Source organism: Dendronephthya gigantea, unplaced genomic scaffold (genome assembly GCF_004324835.1).
Source record: "Dendronephthya gigantea isolate DGI-Jeju-01 unplaced genomic scaffold, DenGig_1.0 000006F, whole genome shotgun sequence".
Taxonomy (NCBI): domain Eukaryota; kingdom Metazoa; phylum Cnidaria; class Anthozoa; order Malacalcyonacea; family Nephtheidae; genus Dendronephthya; species Dendronephthya gigantea.
Window position 1 is genome coordinate 2,019,437 of NW_021163016.1, and position 22,513 is coordinate 2,041,949.

Below are 22,513 nucleotides of genomic sequence, written 5' to 3' on the forward strand. Positions count from 1 at the left end.
TTGCTCACAAAAGCCAAGATTGGCAATAATGAAAGCAATATGTGGGTGTGGCTGGCCGCCATACAAATTCTTAGAAATTTCGTTTGCCTGGCTCAAAGTGCTAAACACATCATCACGTTGTTTAAAAAACTGGTGTATTCTTGCCTTGAGAATCAGCGCATCCACAATGCCAGGCTCGAACAACTCTTTCTCGTAATCGTGTAATTGAGAATAAATTACGAGGGCCAAACGAACAAAACGTTCTGCTTCTTCCATATTTTGAAGATAATAATAAACTTCGCTCAGGTTGGTTAAACAGGTAGCAAAACCGGGATGAGCAGCTTTTTCTCCATAAAGCTTGCCGGCAACCTCTAATGCATCGTTCAAGATGGTCTTCGCTTCCTCCAACTTGTCTTCGCAAAGTAAAACGACGGCAAGGTTATTTAGGGTCATAAAATGGATGAAATATTGCTTTCGGTGGTTTTTTATTCCCTTCAAAATTTCTCTAAGTAAGATTTCCGCTTTGTCGTACTGCTCGAGTCTCATGAAAAGCGTCCCGCTGCTGGTAAGAAAATCCACTTTCCTTTCATCGGCTGCCTTGTCCTTTGAATCTTGTTGGTCTTGAAGGCTAACGATTTGTGTGTGCACATTTACAGCCTCGTTTAAACGAACCCTGCTGGATATAAGCATCCATGATTGATATCAATGCATCTATTACGTTGCTTACTGTAACAAAATCTGGCGCCAGTGTGTGTAATGTTTGCACCTCACGGCAACAGTTAATAGCTTCTTGAAATTTTCCGACGTGCATGTAGCAATGTGTGAGTGCACGACGTACATCTACACTGTCGACAAAATCCATTGAATCATCTTTTGCGGAAAGAAAACATTCGATCGCTTTAGGAAGTTGTAAAACACGCAGATACGCTATGGCTGTTGTCATCGGCGAAACATCCAGAAATGTTTCTTGTTGAAGCTCTTTCACAAGTATCATTTCAGGGTCTCTTAAGTCAAAGTTCCTGATAAATTCCACGATTTCATTTATGTCTAGTTTAGCGGTCAGCGGAATAATCACCGGATGATGGGGGTTTTTGATTCTCGAAACGATTTTAGACATCGTTGATGACAACGGTACAAGACTCTTATAAAGACGGACGATGGCTGTCGTGAATGAGCAAGGAGTACATTTTTCTTCAGTGACCGACAGTTGTGGAACTGTAGGTAATGCCTCCTTTTGTCTGCCTTGCCTTTGGTAGCATTTTAACCGGGGTTCAGTGGTAATACTTAACATTGTCCGCAAATTCTTTGCCCCATCTTCAGTGAGTATCTTCTTCACTTTCATTTCATCTATACATCGCCAAGAACTGCGTCCGAAAATTCCAAAATATTTTGACAATTGTTCCACCAGAAGACTTGCTAATCTATAGACCTCTTTCTTCACGTCTTGTTGCGTTCCACTGTCACATAAAAGCAGTGACGTCGACGGGTTGTAGGTGTTCAGCAAACCTTGCATGATCTCCATGACTTGTTCTTGAAAACTTTTCCTCCTCTCGGTATTAGTGACCAGGGAAGACAATTTCTGCTCGTAGGACTTTGTCAGTTCTTCATTGCCAAAGAGATGGCACACGCTGCTGAAAACGTTTGCGGTTTTCAGACTCTCGAGAGCAGACCCGGGAATTACATCTTGCAGCTTCAGCATTTCATCCACAGTCATGATGTACTCTTGCCGAGGTTGTCCACGCCATTCTTTCCTTCCGAGAGGAGTCTTGCAGGCCCATGGCATCATACCGTCGAATGAAAATCCTTTGGGAATAACATCGTCGTAAAACCAATCATCTTCTATATTCCCACAGTAGAAATCATTTAAACTAGAAATACCAAGACTGGGCAAAATCGTTTCGCCTAATTTGATAATTTGCGCTTGAATTAAGTAGGTCAGGAATCGAAAATACTGCCGTTGTTCTGACGAAGAGCTTTTGTTTTTGGATTCCACCAGAATTGCGAACTCTAAATCAGAGTATGGAGTAATCTCCTGTCTGGACATGGATCCCAGACCAATGATAGAAAAGTTGCAGGGTGCGGAACCAGCAATTTCACAACAATAAGAAAAAATTTCGACCACGAGGCACTTCATATCATCATCAATTTGTTTATATATCTTTTCAATTTCTTGACATCGTCTTTCTTCGTCTCCTGAGTTCCAATCCGGAAGTCTGTCAAGGGCAGGGAAATATTGGTTAGTTTGTTTCAAACGAATCCCTTCTAACTTTTGCCGATTCGGATTTTTTTTGTTTTCCATCTTCTTGTAACGATCGACGCCACCAGCCCCAAATACTTTACCAATGAACTTTACTTCTGCTTCGAAGATGGCTGTGTCGATTTTCTCGTCAGCCTTGTAGCTGCCGTGCTTGTAAATTCGCTCAGCCTCGAAAAGAGCGATGCTTTTAACCATCATTTCACAAAAACCGTCATCATCAATCTCCTGCGATGCTCGGGTTGAATAGATTTCCGCCATAGCGTGGAAGCATGTTGCTTTCTTTTTGTTAAGGTGTTTTGTCATTGGCGAAGTAGATAGGATTTTTAAGGCTTTACTGAGCGATTGTTCAGCGAGATTTGATTTATTTTCATCTAAGTGTCTTAAACCTTCTTCGAAATGATCTAGGAATAGGAAGGAATTTGTCTAAGATTTTGGGGCTATGCATATCGACAGGGACTTTTGTTTCGAAACGTTTGACAAGTTACCCTTAAGCTGATGACCTTTCATCGGTTACATTTTTAAAGTGTATGAGGTTTTTACATCGAAAGTATAACTTCCTTTGATATTGCATTTTTATATTTCCGGTTGCCTCGCTGAAATATGATGGATATGATTCAGTTTCGTTTTATAGTTCGGGAAAAATGTATGTAAAGTTTGTAAAATAAAAAATCGTGCAAAATAATCGTGCACAACACTGCCGCTCAGTTCTTAAACGGACTAACCTTCCCAGATATCTTTCTTTGCTGATGGAGCCTTGAATTTAGGAATGTCCCATGGCTCATTATGAATAACTCGATCTGCAAGAAGAATTTTCACATGAAGGAGTTGTATAATATAACTGCAAAATTAAGAGCACATCGTTCTTCATTATAACGTGATAGTCCAGTTTATATATTACGAGTACAAAAGGCAAATTATGATTTATGAACTAACTTTTAGTTTGTCTATTCGACAGAAGTTCAATTTGTTATTTGTGGCCTTCAAATTTCCCTAGTTCTTCTGGACTTATGATCTGTCTCTTTAGTGCATGTAAACGAAGCTGTTTATGAAAGTGAATCGAGCAAAGATTACAAATCAATGAATTATTAGACACAGCATGAAGGAATAGCGAAAGTACTCACCAAGGAGAGAGTGTGTCCTGAATAATTTCTTTGATGCATAGGCCATTAGGATAACCTTGTTTTAGAATTTATTTGTTTTAGTACCAGTACGCAGTACCATATACACGTCTATAGCGTCTACAAGAAATCTTCTCGCAATTACTTGGAGATGCACTTAGCAAAATTGCTCACCACATGACCCCAGTTCGCGGAATGATATTTGTTGACGTGCGACTCAAGGTTTTATCGTTTTGTTACGGAAAGGGTGGCGGTTACGGACTGGGTTCGAGGAGAAAATATTTCGTGCGGGTAACATGGCGACAGCACCCAACCCAACATACATTATATATTATTAGTATAATTACCAAGGTGACTATCGAAAATTCTGGCATCTGATTGGTCAAGCGACCTCGGATTATTACGTGATAATGACCTAAGCGGTTTTTCAAAATGGCGGCAAAATGTTTCTGTCAAAGTGACAAATGAAGAAATACGTTATTTTGACGAAAATACTGTACCTTAAAGCATAAAAGCAGTGGAAATTTGAATCGCCGTAAAACTGTTGAGATAACTTTTCACGTTTGTAAAACATGTATTTTCTACAAACGATTCGTTTTTTCAAAAAATCATACTTTTTGATAACCATACTACTTTGTAATTATACTAAAACAATTATTAACCTCAGGCTCGGTGAATATCGTTGAATAAAAACCTCAACTTCGTCTCGGTTTCTTAAGCGATATTCTTCCCGCCTTCCGCGAATAATTGCAAGTTAAATATCCTCTTCACGTGAGCAGGGACAAAATTCGCGGTGGTTGGTCGTAAGGCTGATATCTGATTTTATAAACTAACTCTGTTTTACAATTTATGACGAACCCGCCCAATTGATTTCTGGTTCACTCGATAGAACATTATTAATGGGTAGTACTTTCCGAGAAATTTCAACAGTTCTTTTACATGCAAGCAAGTGTATTTTCATACACAGGTTTGAAGTCTGCAAAATATATCATACCCCGGAAACCTCGATGTATCGAAATTAAGGAGAAAATGCGTTTATTTCCTTAGGTTTAAGAATGTGTACGTTTTACTTTCACTTTTGATCGGGTAGGCTACTTTTGTTTTATTCCTCTTTTCCTTCATTTTACAAATGCACTCCCTCGCGAAACAGCAAGTAAATGTACAAATTGTGCAAGTCTGTCAATATCATTTGTCAGTAAAAAACAAACCTTTTGTTTTCACTTTACTTTTAAACTTTCATATTCCTAATTTCTTAAAATATCGGTCCTCCCACAGTGTACGGCCTCCTTGCTGTGCACGGCCCTCCCCGCTAACTGTGTACGGTTCTCCCCGCTAGCTGTGTATACTGCCCCTCTTCGCTAGCTGTGTACGGCCCTCCCCGCTAGCTGTGTACAGCCCTCCGCGCGAGCTGTGTACGGCCCTCCCTGCTAGCTGTGTACTGCTCTCCCCGCTAGCTGTGTATACGGCCCTCTGCCCCTCTCCGCTAGCTGTGTACGCGGCCCTGGTACTGAGTATTTAATGAACTTCTTCATGAAAGTAAGAGAATACTATTTTCCACCTCGCAATTCAGTTTCATGCAAGAATGCTCTGGCTAGCGAGCAAGTTTCATCTGGCAGACAGGCATTGCTTCTTCAAAAATACCGAGATATACCTCTATAACCGAATATGTAATGTCCTTAGTATCCCGTCAGTCCATGAATCATCATAAATATTTTTCAATGTAGATTTATTGTTGTGAATACATACATAGAAGAAAAAACCCGAAAAGGTTTTTATACCAGATTTCTAACTCATTATTAATTGAAATCATATTTGTAAATTTTGCCAATGCTGTAGAATAAAAGTACATATATAGCTATACAGAGTGACCAGAATATTTCTAATGTTTTTAGGCTGATAGCCAAAATCCCTATTATTTGGACATAAGTCGATCCTCCCTTCCTTATTCAATCTTTTTGTAAAGTAGAATTTATTTGCAAAACTTTTATTATAGCTTATTGTGAGTATCTGATTTGAGTAAGCAAAATTACCGGTAAATGAGGTGAAGGAAGGACTCAAAATTATTGTGGCATGCATGCATGCATATCCTATCCTATTGGCATGCATGCATATATAAATCTATTAATCAGCTCAATTACATCTTATACTTTTTATATGCAGGATAGCTTAAACTTCTATACGATTTGTCACGGTGCTCAGCACAAAACCAATGGTAGCATTAACTGTCCTTGGGTTTGTTCGTATTCTCTTCATTTTCTGCCATTCTTTCTTGAACGGCATCTCGCATCTCATCACTAACTGATTCTCTGGCACACAACACCTTGACTTTCTCAAACGCTTTCCAGGCAAGATCAAAGTTCTTTAAACTTTTGTGACAAAGAGCAATATGGAGAGCACATTTGATCTCGTTATCTGGTGACTGGCAAACTTCAAAATATTTCAACACTTCTTCAAAGTAAGTCAATGCTTTCTGGTACTCGTGATTCTTAAAGAGCGCTGTAGCGAGTAAGGCGCAGGTTGAGGCTACATCTGGCACCGCTTTTCCTTCATAAATAATTTTCCACATCTCAAGTGCCTTTTCCAGTTTTGGTATTGCTTCTTCCCACTGATTTAACATAAAGCAAGCACAACCTATGACAGAGAATTTGGAAATATAGATTATTTTTAGTGCACCAAACTGTTGGTCGGTATTTTGTGGCCTAGACCAGGTCCAGGCTTGATCTAGACCAGATAAACAACGTTCATACGAAGGCCTAAAGACCTGGTCCATGCCAGTTCAAAGCACGTAGTGTGAACGCGGCTTTTGAGATCATCATTTCCACGTGCAAAAACAATTGAATTTCGGTCCCATCCAGGAACCCATCAGTCTGTTTCTCATTTTAGTCATTATATGTAAACATTTTAATCATTATGCATTTTATATATTTCTTGTTAGTACGCTGTTTTACGTAATATGGTTAGCTGATACCAACAATGTCATTCATTCTCAGTTATTTTTAATTCCAGGTATATATTGCTAATCTTTATGAGATATTCTACGCATTTACTAAGTCCCAAGTTCCTATCTTTTTCTGATGGTTAAATGCACCTGTTTTGGACATCTGTATAGTTGCATGTAGCTATCTAGAGACCGATGTAAATATTTTAATAGTAGAAGATTTATATGTGCTTCTTTGTGAATTATACTTACCCAAATTGTGCAAAACTTTAGCGTAATCCTGGTTTAGCTGTCCTTCCGTCAGCCGCTTAAGAAATTTCTCTGCTTCTTCGAAGGCCTCTTTCGCTTGCTGAACTTCATCAGGTTCCAAGAAGTGACAGCTACCTTTCAGAACCAACGCTGCAGCATAATTTTGCAATTTTAAACCACCCTGCTTAAGAAGTTCTCTGCTCAAGGGTAAAAGCTTCTCCAGAGTTTTCGAAGCCTCGTTAGGCTGTTGATTAATATACTGGGTGAGAGCCAAATGATACAGCACCCTGGCAATATCTTCTCTGACTGGATCCTCGGGATACAACATTTCTCTTATTTCCAAAGATTTTTTGTAATGTATTGTAGCATCTTCGAATCGTCCAAGCGTTTTTAGAACATCCGCCTTATCTTGGTGGAAAATAGCTGTATCCAAATGGGGTGGCAACCCCTCAACAGTGTTTAGGCTGCAAGTATAATAGTCGAGAGCAAGGCTCGGGTTGTTGTTTTCCTCATGAATTAATCCAAATGTGTTCATGACTTTAGCATAAAGAATTTCAGTTGCTGATGTGGACGTTGACTCCGATGATCGGAACTCTTCAGCTGTTTTCAAGGCTTTTTCCAGGTCTTCAAGTGCAAGGTTGAAACATAAGGTTCTACGATTAAGTTCGCTACGAATGAGAAAAACGTACGATGCTAGTTCAGGATCGATTGACTTTGGGTTTTGCTCATAGAGGTTGATAAGACTGTCAAGCAGTTCATGTGCTTCTTGATATCTTCCGGTTTGCGTAAAAATACGCGATAGATTATACAGAGCAACATGTCGAAATTCTTTCCCCAATTGCTGCTGTGAAGTTGTCTTTTCCACTGACAAAAGAATACGCTGAAACATGACTTCTGCGTGATCGAACATTCCATTAGTTCGGTAAATACCTCCTGCTCGTAATTCCGCTGTCCACAGCAGGCGCTCCAAATAACCCTGGTCTGAATCAGCGGTATCGACCTGCTCCTCTATACGTCCAATCAGGTCAATGAGTAAATTTCTTGCAGTATTTTGTCTTCCACTGTCTTCGTAAAATGAAGCAAGGTGGAACACTTGGGAAAGCTGATGAGCGCTTGGAAAATTGGATTTAGAAAACATAATATCAATCAAGCGTCTCTGTTTTTCGGCAAGCCCGAGGCCCTCTTTCATTCTGTTTGTCTTCGCAAAAATCTCTAGCAAGGAAGAATTGATCTGAAGTAATGTTACATCACTTTCATCATTTAAGACCTCCTTCAAAACTTTTTTTGCTGATCTGAAGTGCTTTTCTGCTTGTCCTTGCGAATGCTGTCCAAAGATTTTTCCAATTGATAGGTGTGCGTGACCAAAGAATTCATTCGCATCTAAATTAATCTCTTCAAACATTTTCAAGGATTTGCAGATATACTCCACTCCTTCTGACTCGCAGTTTGCTGTCATCAAACAAAAACCGAGTGATATAAAGCAAATGGCTAGATGGACATGATTGGCTTCTTTGCCGTGAATTTTCTCCTCTATTTTCAGGGCTTTCTCGTTACATGACAGAAGATACGAAGCATCATAGCAACAAATTGCACCCAAGTTTGCAATTCGAACAAGAACATTGGCCATTTTGCAATCCTGTCCCCTTTTCTGATATTCCAATCTTTGATTCTCGTGAATTTTCAAATACTCTTGGTAATGGTGTAACGCTTCCGAGAAATTTCCACGATCTTGCTCACAAAAGCCAAGATGGACGATAATGAGGGCAATATGTGGGTGTGGCTATCCGCCATACAAATTCTTAGAAATTTCGTATGCCTGGTTCAAAGTGCTAAAAAAATCATCACGTTGTTTATAAAACTGGTGTATAGTTGCTTTGATAATCAGCGCATTGACAATGCAAGGATCGACCAACTCTTTCTCATAATCGTGTAATTGAGAAAAAATTGCGATGGCCAAACGAATCAAACGTTCTGCTTCTTCGATATTTTGAAGACGATAATAAACTCTGCTCAGGTTGGTTAAACAGTAAGCAAAAGCGGGATGAATAGCGTTTTCTCCATAAAGTTCGCGGGCAACCTGTAATGCATCGTTCAACATGGTCTTCGCTTCCTCGAACTTGTCTTTGAAAAGTAAAACGACGGCAAGGTTATTCAGGGTCATGAAATAGGTTAAAAAATGCTTTCGGTGGTTTTTAATTCCCTCCAAAATTGTTCTAAGTATGATTTCAGCTTTGTCGTATTGTTCGAGTCTGATGAAAAGCGTCGCGCTGCTGGTAAGAAAACTCATTTTAATGTTATTCACTGCATTGTCCTTTGAATCTTGTTGGTCTTGAAGGCTAACGATTTCCGTGTGCACATTTACAGCCTCGTTTAACAGACCCTGCTGAATATAGGCATCCATGATTGAAATCAATGCATCTATTACGTCCCTTGTTTTAACGAAATCTGGCGCCAGTGTGTGTAACGTTTGCACCTCACGGCAACAGTTAATAGCTTCTTGAAATTTTCCGACGTGCATATAGCAATGTGTGAGTGCACGACGTATGCGTACACCTACGCTTTCGACAAAACCTATTGAATCATCTTTTGCGGAAAGCAAACAATCGATCGCTTTAGGAAGTTGTAAAACACGCAGATACGCTTTTGCTGTTGTCATCGGCGACACATCCAGAAATGTTTCTTGTTGAAGCCCTTTCACAAGTATCTTTTCAGGGTCTCTTAAGTCGTAGTTCTTCAGATATTCGGCGATTTCATTTATGTCTGGTTTAGCGGTCAGCGGAATAATTACCGGATGATGGCGGTTTTTGATTTTCCAAACGATATTAATAATCGTTACTAACAACGGTACAAGACTCTTATAAAGACGGACGATGGCTGTCGTGAATGAGCAAGGAGTACATTTTTCTTCAGTGACCGACAGTTGTGGAACTGTAGGTAATGCCTCCTTTTGTCTGCCTTGCCTTTGATAGCATTTTAACCGGAGCTCAGTGGTAATACTTAACATTACCCGCAAATTCTTTGCCCCATCTTCAGTGAGTATCTTCTTCACTTTCATTTCATGTATACATCGCCAAGAACTGTGCCCGAAAATTCCAAAATATTTTGACAATTGTTCCACCAGAAGACTTGCTAATCTATAGACCTCTTTCTTCACGTCTTGTTGCGTTCCACAGTCACATAGAGGCAGTGACGCCGGGTTGTAGGTGTTCAGCAAACTTTGCATGATCTCCATGACTTGTTCTTGAAAACTTTTCCTCCTCTCAGTATTCGTGACCAGGGAAGACAATTTCTGCTCGTAGGACTTTGTCAGTTCTTCATGGCCAAAGAGATGGCACACGCTGCTGAAAACGTTCGCGGTTTTCAGACTCTCGAGAGCAGAGCCGGGAATTAAATCTTGAAGCATCAGCATTTCATCTACAGTCATGATGTACTCTTGCCGAGGTTGTCCACGCCATTCTTTCCTTCCGAGAGGAGTCTTGCAGGCCCATGGCATCATACCGTCGAATGAAAATCCTTTGGGAATAACATCGTCGTAAAACCAATCATCTTCTATATTTCCACTGTAAAAATCATTTAAACTAGAAATACCAACACTTGGCAAAATGGTTTCTCCTAATTTGATGATTTGCGCTTGAATTAAGTAGGTCAGGAAACGAAAATACTGCCGTTGTTCTGACGAAAAGCTTTTGTTTTTGGATTCCACCAGAATTGCGAACTCTAAATCGGAATATGGAGTAATCTCCTGTCTGGACATAGATCAGAGACCAATGATAGAAAAGTTGCAGGGTGCGGAACCAGCAATTTCACAACAATAAGAAAAAATTTCGACCACGAGGCACTTCATATCATTATCAATTTGTTTATATATCTTTTCAATTTCTTGGCATCGTCTTTCTTCGTCTCCTGAGTTCCAATCCGGAAGTCTGTCAAGGGCAGGGAAGTATTCGTTAATTTGTTTCAAACGAATCTCTTCTAACTTTTCCCGATTCAGATTTTTTTTGTTTTCCATCTTCTTGTAATGATCGACACCAACAGCCCCAAATACTTTATTAATGAACTTTACTTCTGCTTCGAAGATGGCTGCGTCGATTTCCTCGTCAGCCTTGTAGCTGCCGTGCTTGTAAAATCGCTCTGCCTCGAAAAGAGCGATGCTTTTAACCATCATTTCACAAAAGCCGTCATCATCCATCTGCTGCGATGCTCGGGTTGAATAGATTTCCGCCATAGCGTGGAAGCATGTTGCTTTCTCTTTGTTAAGGTGTTTTTTCATTGGAGAAGCAGATAGGATTTTTAAGGCTTTACTGAGCGATTGTTCAGCGAGATTCGATTTATTTTCATCTAAGTGTCTTAAACCTTGTTCGAAATGATCTAGGAACAAGAAGGAGTTTGTCTAAGAGTGTGGGGCTATGCATATCGACAGATTTCTGTAATTTAATTGTAACCTTAACGCAGACGTAAATTCACGAGCAATTACGAAGTTCGCGCGAGCATTTACGCTAGAAAAAAACCCACTTTTGTTTCGAAACGTTTGACAAGATACCCTTAAGCTGATGACCTTTCATCGGTTAAATTTTTAAAGTGTACGAGTTTTTTACATCGAAAATACAACTTCCTGTGATATTGCATGTTTATATTTCCGGTTGCCTCGCTGAAATATGATGCATATGATTCAGTTTCGTTTTATAGTTCGCGAAAAATGTATACATATGTATATGTAAAGTTTGTAAAATAAAAAATCGTGCAAAATAATCGTGCACAACACTGCCGTTCAGTTCTTAAACGGACTTACCCTCCCAGATATCTTTCTTTGCTGATGAAACATTGAATTTAGGAATGTCCCATGGCTCATTATGAATAACTCGATCTGCAAGAAGAATTTACAGATTAAGGGGTTGTATAATATAACTGCAAAATTAAGAGCACATCGTTCTTCATTATGGCGTGATAGTCCAGTGTATATATTACGGACAGATAAACGAAGTCAAGAACAAAAGACGAGTTATGAAATAACTGTTAATTAGTCTATTCGACAGAAGGTCAATTTGTGGCCTTCAGATTTCCTAAGTTCTTCTAGACTTATGATCTGTCTCTCTAGTGCATGTAAACAAAGCTCTTTATGATAGTGAATCGAGCGAAGAATAAGATTACAAATCAATGAATTATTAGACACAGCATGAAGGAATAGCGAATAGCGAAAGTACTCACCAAGGAGAGAGTGTGTCCTGAATAATTTCTTTGATACATAGGCCATTACGGTACGCGAAGTGAATTAAACTTGGTTTGGAATAATTTCTTTATAAATGTACACTGATTATGCAGTGATATATTCAATCAAAGTTCGACTACCGCATGCAGTAAACATACACACGTCTACATCAAAGAAATGCATTCGCTAATACTCAGAAATGCACTTCCCAGATCGCAAGGCATGCTTGCTGATGTATCATGTGCAACCCAGCTTGGTTGATAATTAACATCCCCGTAGTGTGAGTAGAGACTAGGGACTAAATCTCCTGCGGTCATAAGGGACCGGAATTCCAAAGGAAACCGCCAAATTAATTTCTGAATGACTTAAACGTACCACTTTATTATGCTAAAACCTCCACTTTAGCTAACAAGCCAAAATATCGTTTGTATCGTCTTCTATCCATCTATTGTCAACATTAACTATTATTTTAGACTATCGATCCTCTCTCCCTTATTCAATCTTTTTGTAAAGTAGAATTTCTTTGCTAAACTTTTATTATAGCTTATTGTGAGTATCTCTTTCGAGTAAACAAAATTACTGGTAAATGAGGTGAAAGAAGGATTCAAAATTATTGTAGACTATTTTTATCACCCGATGCGTCGATCGGGTAAGTTGTTATATCAAGCGAGGTCTAATGGACGACTTGCGCTTTAGACTAATTTTTGATCGAAGTAATAAGAAGAAAATAAATCACCACAGCTAGAAAGAGCGTACTTGAATTAGTGCAAACGCAAAGTTTGGCTACGAAATTTGGTAAAATACGGAAAATATAGCCATGCGAAGTTGGCATATTTTGTATACTTTTATATACGCACAGAATTTGCAATGAAACTAATTTTAGTGAGCTCTTTCAGAAAATTTCCTTTTTACTGCTGAGATAAGATATAGTAGTCTAAGGCGCAAGTCGTCCATTGACGCAAGCATTCCTTTTTTCTTTGCTTTAGCATGCATATATAAATCTATTAATTGGCTCAATAACAGCTAATACTTTCTATATGCAAGATAGCTTAAACTTCTATACGATTTGTCACGGTGCTCAGCACAAAACTAATGGTAGCATTAACTGTCCTTGGGTTTGTTCGTATTCTCTCCATTTTCTGCCATTGTTTCTTGAACCTCATCTCGCATCTCATCACTGACTGATTCTCTGGCACACAACACCTTGACTTTCTCAAACGCTTTCGAGGCAAGATCAAAATTCTTCAAACTTTTGTGACAAAGAGCAATATGGAGAGCACAGTTGGTCTCGTTATCTGGGGACTGGCAAACTTCAAAATATTTCAACGCTTCTTCAAAGTAAGTCAATGCTTTCTGGTACTCGTGATTCTCAAAGAGCGCTGTAGCGAGTAATTTGCAGGTGAAGGCTACATCTGGCACCGCTTTTCGTTCGTAAATAATTTTCCACATCTCAAGTGCCTTTTCCAGTTTGGGTATTGCTTCTTCCCACTGATCTAACATAAAGCAAGCACTACCTATGACAGGGAATTTGGAAAATTAGATTATTTTTAGTGCACCAAACTGTTGGTCGGCATTTTGTGGCCTAGATCAGGTCCAGGCCAGATCTAGACAAGATAAACAACCTTTATACATAGGCCTAGACCTGGTCCATGCCAGCTCAAAGCCTCGTAGTGTGAACGCGGCTTATGAGATCACCATTTCCACGTGCAAAGACAATTGAATTTCCATCTAGGAACCCATCAGATTGTGTCTCATTCTAGTCATTATGTAAACATTTTAATCATTATGCAGTTATATTCCTTGTTAGTAACAATGTCATTCTCAGTTCCTTCTAATTCCAGGTATATATTGCTATTCTTTATAAAATATTCTACGCATTTCCTAAGTCCCAAGTTCCTATCTTTTTCTGATGGTTAAATGCACCTGTTCTGGACATTTGTATAGTTCAATGTAACTTTCTAGAGACCGATGTAAATATCTTAACAGTCGAAAATTTATATGTGCTTCTTTGTGAATTATACTTACCCAAATTGTGCAAAACTCCAGCGTAATCCTGGTTTACCTGTCCTTCCGTCAGCTGCTTAAGAACTTTCTCTGCTTCTTCGAAGGCCTCTTTCGCTTGCTGAGCTTCATCAGGTTCCGAGATGTGACAGCCACCTTTGAGAACGAACGCTGCAGCATAATTTTGCAATGGGTTTAAACTGCCGTCCTTAAGAAGTTCCCTCCTCAAGGGTAAAAGCTTCTCCAGAGTTTTGGAAGCCTCGTTGGGCTGTTGATTATTATACTGGGTGAGGGCCAAATGAAAGAGCACCGTGGCAATATCTTCTCTGACTGGATCCTCGGAATACAACATTTCTCTGATTTCCAAAGATTTTGTGTAATGTATTGTAGCATCTTCAAGTCGTCCAAGCGTTTTTAGAACATCCGCCTTATTTTGGTGGAAAATAGCTGTATCAATCTTGGGTGGCAACCCCTCAACAGTCCTTAGGCTGCAAGTATAATATTCGAGAGCAAGGCTCGGGTTGTTGTTTTCCTCATGAACTAATCCAAATGCGTTCATGACTTTAGCATAAAGAATTTCAGCTGCTGATGTGGGCGTAGACTCCGATAATCGGAACACTTCAGCTGTTTTCAAGGCTTTTTCCAGGTCTTCAAGTGCAAGGTTGAAACATAAGGTTTTACGATTAAGTTCGCTACGAACGAGAAAAACGAACGATGCTGTATCGGGATCCATTGACTTTGGGTCTTGCTCGTAGAGGTTGATAAGACTGTCAAGATGTTCATGTGCTTGTTGATACCTTCCGGTTTCCGTAAAAATACACGATAGATGATACAGAGCAACATGTCGAAAGTCTTTTCCCAATTGCCGCTGTGAAGTTGTCTTTTCCACTGACAAAACAATACGCTGAAACATGGCTTCTGCGTGATCGAACATTCCATTAGTTCGGTAAATACCTCCTGCTCGTAATTCTGCAGTCCACAGCAGGCGCTGAAAAAAATCCTGGTCTGAATCAGCGGTATCGACCTGCTCCTCTATACGTCCAATCAGGTCAATGAACAAATCTCTTGCAGTATTTCGTCTTCCACTGTCTTCGTAAAACGAAGCAAGGCGGAGCACTTGAGAAAGCTGATGAGCGCTTGGAGAATTGGATTTAGACAACATAATATCAATCAAGCGTCTCTGTTCTTCGGCAAGCCCGAGGCCCTCTTTCATTCTGCTTGTCTTCACAAAAATCTCTAGCAAGGAAGAATTGATCTGAAGCAATGATACATCACTTTCATCCTTTAAGACCTTCTTTAAAACTTTTTCTGCTGATCTCAAGTGCTTTTCTGCTTGTCCCAGCGAATGCTGTCCAAAGATTTCTCCAATTGATAGGTGTGCGTAACCAAAGGCTCCATTCGCATCTAAATTAATCTCTTCAAACATTTTCAAGGATTTGCAGACATACTCCACTCCTTCTGACTCGCGGTTTGCTGTTATCAAACAAAAACCCAGTGATCGAATGCACACGGCTAGATGGATATGATTGGCTTCTTTGCCATGAATTTTTTCCTCTATTTTCACCGCTTTCTCGTTACATGACAGAAGATACGAAGCATCATAGCAACAATGTGCTCCCAAATTTGCAATTTGAACAAGAACATGTGCCATGTGGCAATCCTGTCCACTTTCCTGACGTTCTAATCTTAGATTCTCGTGAATTTTCAAATACTCTTCGTAATGGTGTAACGCTTCCGAGAAATTTCCACGCTCTTGCTCACAAACGCCAAGATGGAGAATAATGGAGGCAATATGTGGGTGTGGCTGGCCGCCGTACAAATTCTTAGAAATTTCCTTTGCCTGGTTCAAAGTGGTAAACAAATCATCACGTTGTTTATAAAACTGGTGTATTGTTGCTTTGAGAATCAGCGCATGGACAATGCCAGGCTCGACCAACTCTTTTTCATAATCATGTAATTGAGAAAAAATTACGAGGGCCAAACGAACCAAACGTTCTGCTTCTTCCATATTTTGAAGATAATAATAAACTTCACTCAGGTTGGTTAAACAGCAAGCAAAATCGGGATGAGCAGCGTTTTCTCCATAAAGTTCGCCGGCAACCTCTAATGCATTGTTCAAGATGGTCTTCGCTTCCTCGAACTTGTCTTCGCAAAGTAAAACGACGGCAAGGTTATTTAGGGTCATAAAATAGGTGAAATATTGCTTTCGGTGGTTTTTTATTCCCTTCAAAATGGTTCTGAGTATGATTTGTCGTACTGTTCGAGTCTCATGAAAAGCACCGCGCTGCTGGTAAGAAAATTCACTTTCCTTTCATCGACTCCATTGTCCTTTGAATCTTGTTGGTCTTCAAGGCTAACGATTTCTGTGTATACATTTACAGCCTCGTTTAACAGACCCTGCTCGACATAGGCATCCATGATTGATATCAATGCATCTATTACGTCGCTTGTTTTAACAAAATCTGGCGCCAGTGTGTGTAATGTTTGCACCTCACGGCAACAGTTAATAGCTTCTTGAAATTTTCCGACGCGTATGTAGCAATGTGTGAGTGCACGACGTACATCTACGCTTTCGACAAAATCCATTGAATCATCTTTTGCGGAAAGCAAACAATCGATCGCTTTAGGAAGTTGTAAAACACGCAGATACGCTGTTGCTGTTGTCATCGGCGAAACATCCAGAAATGTTTCTTGTTGAAGCTCTTTCACAAGTATCGTTTCAGGGTCTCTTAAGTCGTAGTTCCTGATAAATTCCACGATTTCATTTATGTCTAGTTTAGCGGTCAGCGGAATAATCGCCGGATGATGGGGGTTTTTGATTTTCCAAACGATTTTAGACATCGTTGATGACAACGGTACAAGACTCTTATAAAGACGGACGATGGCTGTCGTGAATGAGCAAGGAGTACATTTTTCTTCAGTGACCGACAGTTGTGGAACTGTAGGTAATGCCTCTTTTTGTCTGCCTTGCCTTTGGTAGCACTTTAATCGGAGTTCAGTAGTAATACTTAACATTGCTCGCAAATTCTTTGCCCCATCTTCAGTGAGTATCTTCTTCACTTTCATTTCATGTATACATCGCCAAGAACTGCGCCCGAAAATTCCAAAATATTTTGACAATTGTTCCACCAGAAGACACGCTAATCTATAGACCTCTTTCTTCACGTCTTGTTGCGTTCCACAGTGATGTAAAGGCAGTGAACCCAGGTTGTAGGTGTTCAGCAAACTTTGCATGATCACCATGACTTGTTCTTGAAAACTTTTCCTCCTCTCGGTATTAGTGACCAGGGAAGACAATTTCTGCTTGTAGGACTTTGTCAGTTCTTCATCGCCAAAGAGATGGCACACGCTGCTGAAAACGTTTGCGGTTTTCAGACTCTCGAGAGCAGAGCCGGGAATTACATCTTGAAGCGCCAGCATTTCATCCACAGTCATGATGTACTCTTGCCGAGGTTGTCCACGCCATTCTTTCCTTCCGAGAGGAGTCTTGCAGGCCCATGGCATCATACCGTCGAATGAAAATCCTTTGGGAATAACATCGTCGTAAAACCAGTCATCTTCTATATTTCCACTGTAGAAATCATTTAAACTAGAAATACCAACACTGGGCAAAATGGTTTCTCCTAATTTGATGATTTGCGCTTGAATTAAGTAGGTCAGGAATCGAAAATACTGCCGTTGTTCTGACGAAGGGCTTTTGTTTTTGGATTTCACCAGAATTGCAAACTCTAAATCAGAGTATGGAGTAATCTCCTGTCTGGACATAGATCCCAGACCAATGATAGAAAAGTTGCAGGGTGCGGAACCAGCAATTTCACAACAATAAGAAAAAATTTCAACCACGAGGCACTTCATATCATCATCAATTTGTTTATATATCTTTTCAATTTCTTGGCATCGTCTTTCTTCGTCTCCTGAGTTCCAATCCGGAAGTCTGTCAAGGGCAGGGAAAATTCGTTAGTTTCAAACGAATCTCTTCTAACTTTTGCCGATTCAGATTTTTTTTGTTTTCCATCTTCTTGTAATGATCGACACCACCAGCCCCAAATACTTTACTAATGAACTTTACTTCTGCTTCGAAGATGGCTGTGTCGGTTTCCTCGTCAGCCTTGTAGCTGCCGTGCTTGTAAATTCGCTCGGCCTCGAAAAGAGCGATGCTTTTAACCATCATTTCACAAAAACCGTCATCATCCATCTGCTGCGATGCTCGGGTTGAATAGATTTCCGCCATAGCGTGGAAGCATGTTGCTTTCTCTTTGTTAAGGTGTTTTGTCATTGGAGAAGCAGATAGGATTTTTAAGGCTTTACTGAGCGATTGTTCAGCGAGATTTGATTTATTTTCATCTAAGTGTCTTAAACCTTGTTCGAAATGATCTAGGAATAGGAAGAAGTTTGTCTAAGAGTGTGGGGCTATGCATATCGACTTTTCTGTAATTTAATTGTAACCTGCGCAGACGTAAATTCACGAGCAATTACGAAGTTGCGCGAGCATTTACGCTAGAAAAAAACACTTTTGTTCAGAAACGTTTGACAAGATACCCTTAAGCTGATGACCTCTCATCGGTTACAATTTTAAGTGTAGAGTTTTTACATCGAAAATACAACTTCCTGTGATATTGCATGTTTATATTTCCGGTTGCCTCGCTGAAATATGATGCATATGATTCAGTTTCGTTTTATAGTTCGCGAAAAATGTATACATATGTATATGTAAAGTTTGTAAAATAAAAAATCGTGCAAAATAATCGTGCGCAACACTGCCGTTCAGTTCTTAAACGGACTTACCCTCCCAGATATCTTTCTTTGCTGATGAAACATTGAATTTAGGAATGTCCCATGGCTCATTATGAATAACTCGATCTGCAAGAAGAATTTACAGATGAAGGGTTGTATATATATAACTGCAAAATTAAGAGCACATCGTTCTTCATTATGGCGTGATAGTCCAGTGTATATATTACGGACAGATAAACGAAGTCAAGAACAAAAGACGAGTTATGAAATAACTGTTAATTAGTCTATTCGACAGAAGGTCAATTTGTGGCCTTCAGATTTCCTAAGTTCTTCTAGACTTATGATCTGTCTCTCTAGTGCATGTAAACAAAGCTCTTTATGATAGTGAATCGAGCGAAGAATAAGATTACAAATCAATGAATTATTAGACACAGCATGAAGGAATAGCGAATAGCGAAAGTACTCACCAAGGAGAGAGTGTGTCCTGAATAATTTCTTTGATACATAGGCCATTACGGTACGCGAAGTGAATTAAACTTGGTTTGGAATAATTTCTTTATAAATGTACACTGATTATGCAGTGATATATTCAATCAAAGTTCGACTACCGCATGCAGTAAACATACACACGTCTACATCAAAGAAATGCATTCGCTAATACTCAGAAATGCACTTCCCAGATCGCAAGGCATGCTTGCTGATGTATCATGTGCAACCCAGCTTGGTTGATAATTAACATCCCCGTAGTGTGAGTAGAGACTAGGGACTAAATCTCCTGCGGTCATAAGGGACCGGAATTCCAAAGGAAACCGCCAAATTAATTTCTGAATGACTTAAACGTACCACTTTATTATGCTAAAACCTCCACTTTAGCTAACAAGCCAAAAATATCGTTTGTATCGTCTTCTATCCATCTATTGTCAACATTAACTATTATTTTAGACTATCGATCCTCTCTCCCTTATTCAATCTTTTTGTAAAGTAGAATTTCTTTGCTAAACTTTTATTATAGCTTATTGTGAGTATCTCTTTCGAGTAAACAAAATTACTGGTAAATGAGGTGAAAGAAGGATTCAAAATTATTGTAGACTATTTTTATCACCCGATGCGTCGATCGGGTAAGTTGTTATATCAAGCGAGGTCTAATGGACGACTTGCGCTTTAGACTAATTTTTGATCGAAGTAATAAGAAGAAAATAAATCACCACAGCTAGAAAGAGCGTACTTGAATTAGTGCAAACGCAAAGTTTGGCTACGAAATTTGGTAAAATACGGAAAATATAGCCATGCGAAGTTGGCATATTTTGTATACTTTTATATACGCACAGAATTTGCAATGAAACTAATTTTAGTGAGCTCTTTCAGAAAATTTCCTTTTTACTGCTGAGATAAGATATAGTAGTCTAAGGCGCAAGTCGTCCATTGACGCAAGCATTCCTTTTTTCTTTGCTTTAGCATGCATATATAAATCTATTAATTGGCTCAATAACAGCTAATACTTTCTATATGCAAGATAGCTTAAACTTCTATACGATTTGTCACGGTGCTCAGCACAAAACTATGGTAGCATTAACTGTCCTTGGGTTTGTTCGTATTCTCTCCATTTTCTGCCATTGTTTCTTGAACCTCATCTCGCATCTCATCACTGACTGATTCTCTGGCACACAACACCTTGACTTTCTCAAACGCTTTCGAGGCAAGATCAAAATTCTTCAAACTTTTGTGACAAAGAGCAATATGGAGAGCACAGTTGGTCTCGTTATCTGGGGACTGGCAAACTTCAAAATATTTCAACGCTTCTTCAAAGTAAGTCAATGCTTTCTGGTACTCGTGATTCTCAAAGAGCGCTGTAGCGAGTAATTTGCAGGTGAAGGCTACATCTGGCACCGCTTTTCGTTCGTAAATAATTTTCCACATCTCAAGTGCCTTTTCCAGTTTGGGTATTGCTTCTTCCCACTGATCTAACATAAAGCAAGCACTACCTATGACAGGGAATTTGGAAAATTAGATTATTTTTAGTGCACCAAACTGTTGGTCGGCATTTTGTGGCCTAGATCAGGTCCAGGCCAGATCTAGACAAGATAAACAACCTTTATACATAGGCCTAGACCTGGTCCATGCCAGCTCAAAGCCTCGTAGTGTGAACGCGGCTTATGAGATCACCATTTCCACGTGCAAAGACAATTGAATTTCCATCTAGGAACCCATCAGATTGTGTCTCATTCTAGTCATTATGTAAACATTTTAATCATTATGCAGTTATATTCCTTGTTAGTAACAATGTCATTCTCAGTTCCTTCTAATTCCAGGTATATATTGCTATTCTTTATAAAATATTCTACGCATTTCCTAAGTCCCAAGTTCCTATCTTTTTCTGATGGTTAAATGCACCTGTTCTGGACATTTGTATAGTTCAATGTAACTTTCTAGAGACCGATGTAAATATCTTAACAGTCGAAAATTTATATGTGCTTCTTTGTGAATTATACTTACCCAAATTGTGCAAAACTCCAGCGTAATCCTGGTTTACCTGTCCTTCCGTCATGCTTAAGACTTTCTCTGCTCTTCGAAGGCCCTCTTTCGCTTGCTGAGCTTCATCAGGTTCCGAGATGTGACAGCCACCTTTGAGAACGAACGCTGCAGCATAATTTTGCAATGGGTTTAAACTGCCGTCCTTAAGAAGTTCCCTCCTCAAGGGTAAAAGCTTCTCCAGAGTTTTGGAAGCCTCGTTGGGCTGTTGATTATATACTGGGTGAGGGCCAAATGAAAGAGCACCGTGGCAATATCTTCTCTGACTGGATCCTCGGAATACAACATTTCTCTGATTTCCAAAGATTTTGTGTAATGTATTGTAGCATCTTCAAGTCGTCCAAGCGTTTTTAGAACATCCGCCTTATTTTGGTGGAAAATAGCTGTATCAATCTTGGGTGGCAACCCCTCAACAGTCCTTAGGCTGCAAGTATATTCGAGAGCAAGGCTCGGGTTGTTGTTTTCCTCATGAACTAATCCAAATGCGTTCATGACTTTAGCATAAAGAATTTCAGCTGCTGATGTGGGCGTAGACTCCGATAATCGGAACACTTCAGCTGTTTTCAAGGCTTTTTCCAGGTCTTCAAGTGCAAGGTTGAAACATAAGGTTTTACGATTAAGTTCGCTACGAACGAGAAAAACGAACGATGCTGTATCGGGATCCATTGACTTTGGGTCTTGCTCGTAGAGGTTGATAAGACTGTCAAGATGTTCATGTGCTTGTTGATACCTTCCGGTTTCCGTAAAAATACACGATAGATGATACAGAGCAACATGTCGAAAGTCTTTTCCCAATTGCCGCTGTGAAGTTGTCTTTCCACTGACAAAACAATACGCTGAAACATGGCTTCTGCGTGATCGAACATTCCATTAGTTCGGTAAATACCTCCTGCTCGTAATTCTGCAGTCCACAGCAGGCGCTGAAAAAAATCCTGGTCTGAATCAGCGGTATCGACCTGCTCCTCTATACGTCCAATCAGGTCAATGAACAAATCTCTTGCAGTATTTCGTCTTCCACTGTCTTCGTAAAACGAAGCAAGGCGGAGCACTTGAGAAAGCTGATGAGCGCTTGGAGAATTGGATTTAGACAACATAATATCAATCAAGCGTCTCTGTCTTCGGCAAGCCCGAGGCCCTCTTTCATTCTGCTTGTCTTCACAAAAATCTCTAGCAAGGAAGAATTGATCTGAAGCAATGATACATCACTTTCATCCTTTAAGACCTTCTTTAAAACTTTTTCTGCTGATCTCAAGTGCTTTTCTGCTTGTCCCAGCGAATGCTGTCCAAAGATTTCTCCAATTGATAGGTGTGCGTAACCAAAGGCTCCATTCGCATCTAAATTAATCTCTTCAAACATTTTCAAGGATTTGCAGACATACTCCACTCCTTCTGACTCGCGGTTTGCTGTTATCAAACAAAAACCCAGTGATCGAATGCACACGGCTAGATGGATATGATTGGCTTCTTTGCCATGAATTTTTTCCTCTATTTTCACCGCTTTC

The 22,513-nt window shown here is 39.7% G+C and overlaps 4 protein-coding genes across 5 annotated transcripts; all 4 read right to left on the reverse strand.

The window, feature by feature from the left end:
- Nucleotides 1–5,226: 5,226 nt before the first annotated feature.
- Nucleotides 5,227–7,932, reverse strand: LOC114516754 (nephrocystin-3-like). Its single transcript, XM_028536315.1, has 2 exons — nt 6,545–7,932; nt 5,227–5,985 (listed from the first exon to the last, which is right to left on the reverse strand). Exons 1-2 carry the CDS (start codon nt 7,728–7,730, stop codon nt 5,573–5,575), a joined length of 1,599 nt encoding a protein of 532 aa, XP_028392116.1. The 5' UTR covers nt 7,731–7,932; the 3' UTR covers nt 5,227–5,572.
- A 2,326-nt stretch (nt 7,933–10,258) lies between these two features.
- LOC114516596 lies at nt 10,259–11,872 on the reverse strand. Its single transcript, XM_028536123.1, has 4 exons — nt 11,747–11,872; nt 11,331–11,405; nt 10,505–10,909; nt 10,259–10,287 (listed from the first exon to the last, which is right to left on the reverse strand). Exons 1-4 carry the CDS (start codon nt 11,790–11,792, stop codon nt 10,259–10,261), a joined length of 555 nt encoding a protein of 184 aa, XP_028391924.1. The 5' UTR covers nt 11,793–11,872.
- A 301-nt stretch (nt 11,873–12,173) lies between these two features.
- On the reverse strand, nt 12,174–15,988 carry LOC114516664. Of its 2 annotated transcripts, none has more exons than XM_028536197.1 (2): nt 13,773–15,988; nt 12,174–13,240 (listed from the first exon to the last, which is right to left on the reverse strand). In XM_028536197.1, exons 1-2 carry the CDS (start codon nt 15,931–15,933, stop codon nt 12,849–12,851), a joined length of 2,553 nt encoding a protein of 850 aa, XP_028391998.1. In that variant the 5' UTR covers nt 15,934–15,988; the 3' UTR covers nt 12,174–12,848. The 2 variants fall into 2 exon arrangements, with proteins under 2 accessions (XP_028391998.1, XP_028391997.1); XM_028536196.1 differs by having other exon boundaries at nt 12,174–13,261.
- Nucleotides 15,989–17,685: 1,697 nt separating this feature from the next.
- Nucleotides 17,686–19,075, reverse strand: LOC114516598. The gene is made up of 3 exons (XM_028536124.1): nt 18,950–19,075; nt 18,534–18,608; nt 17,686–18,122 (listed from the first exon to the last, which is right to left on the reverse strand). The coding sequence occupies exons 1-3, from the start codon at nt 18,993–18,995 to the stop codon at nt 17,686–17,688; spliced, it is 558 nt and encodes a 185-aa protein (XP_028391925.1). The 5' UTR covers nt 18,996–19,075.
- Between the last annotated feature and the right edge of the window lie 3,438 nt (nt 19,076–22,513).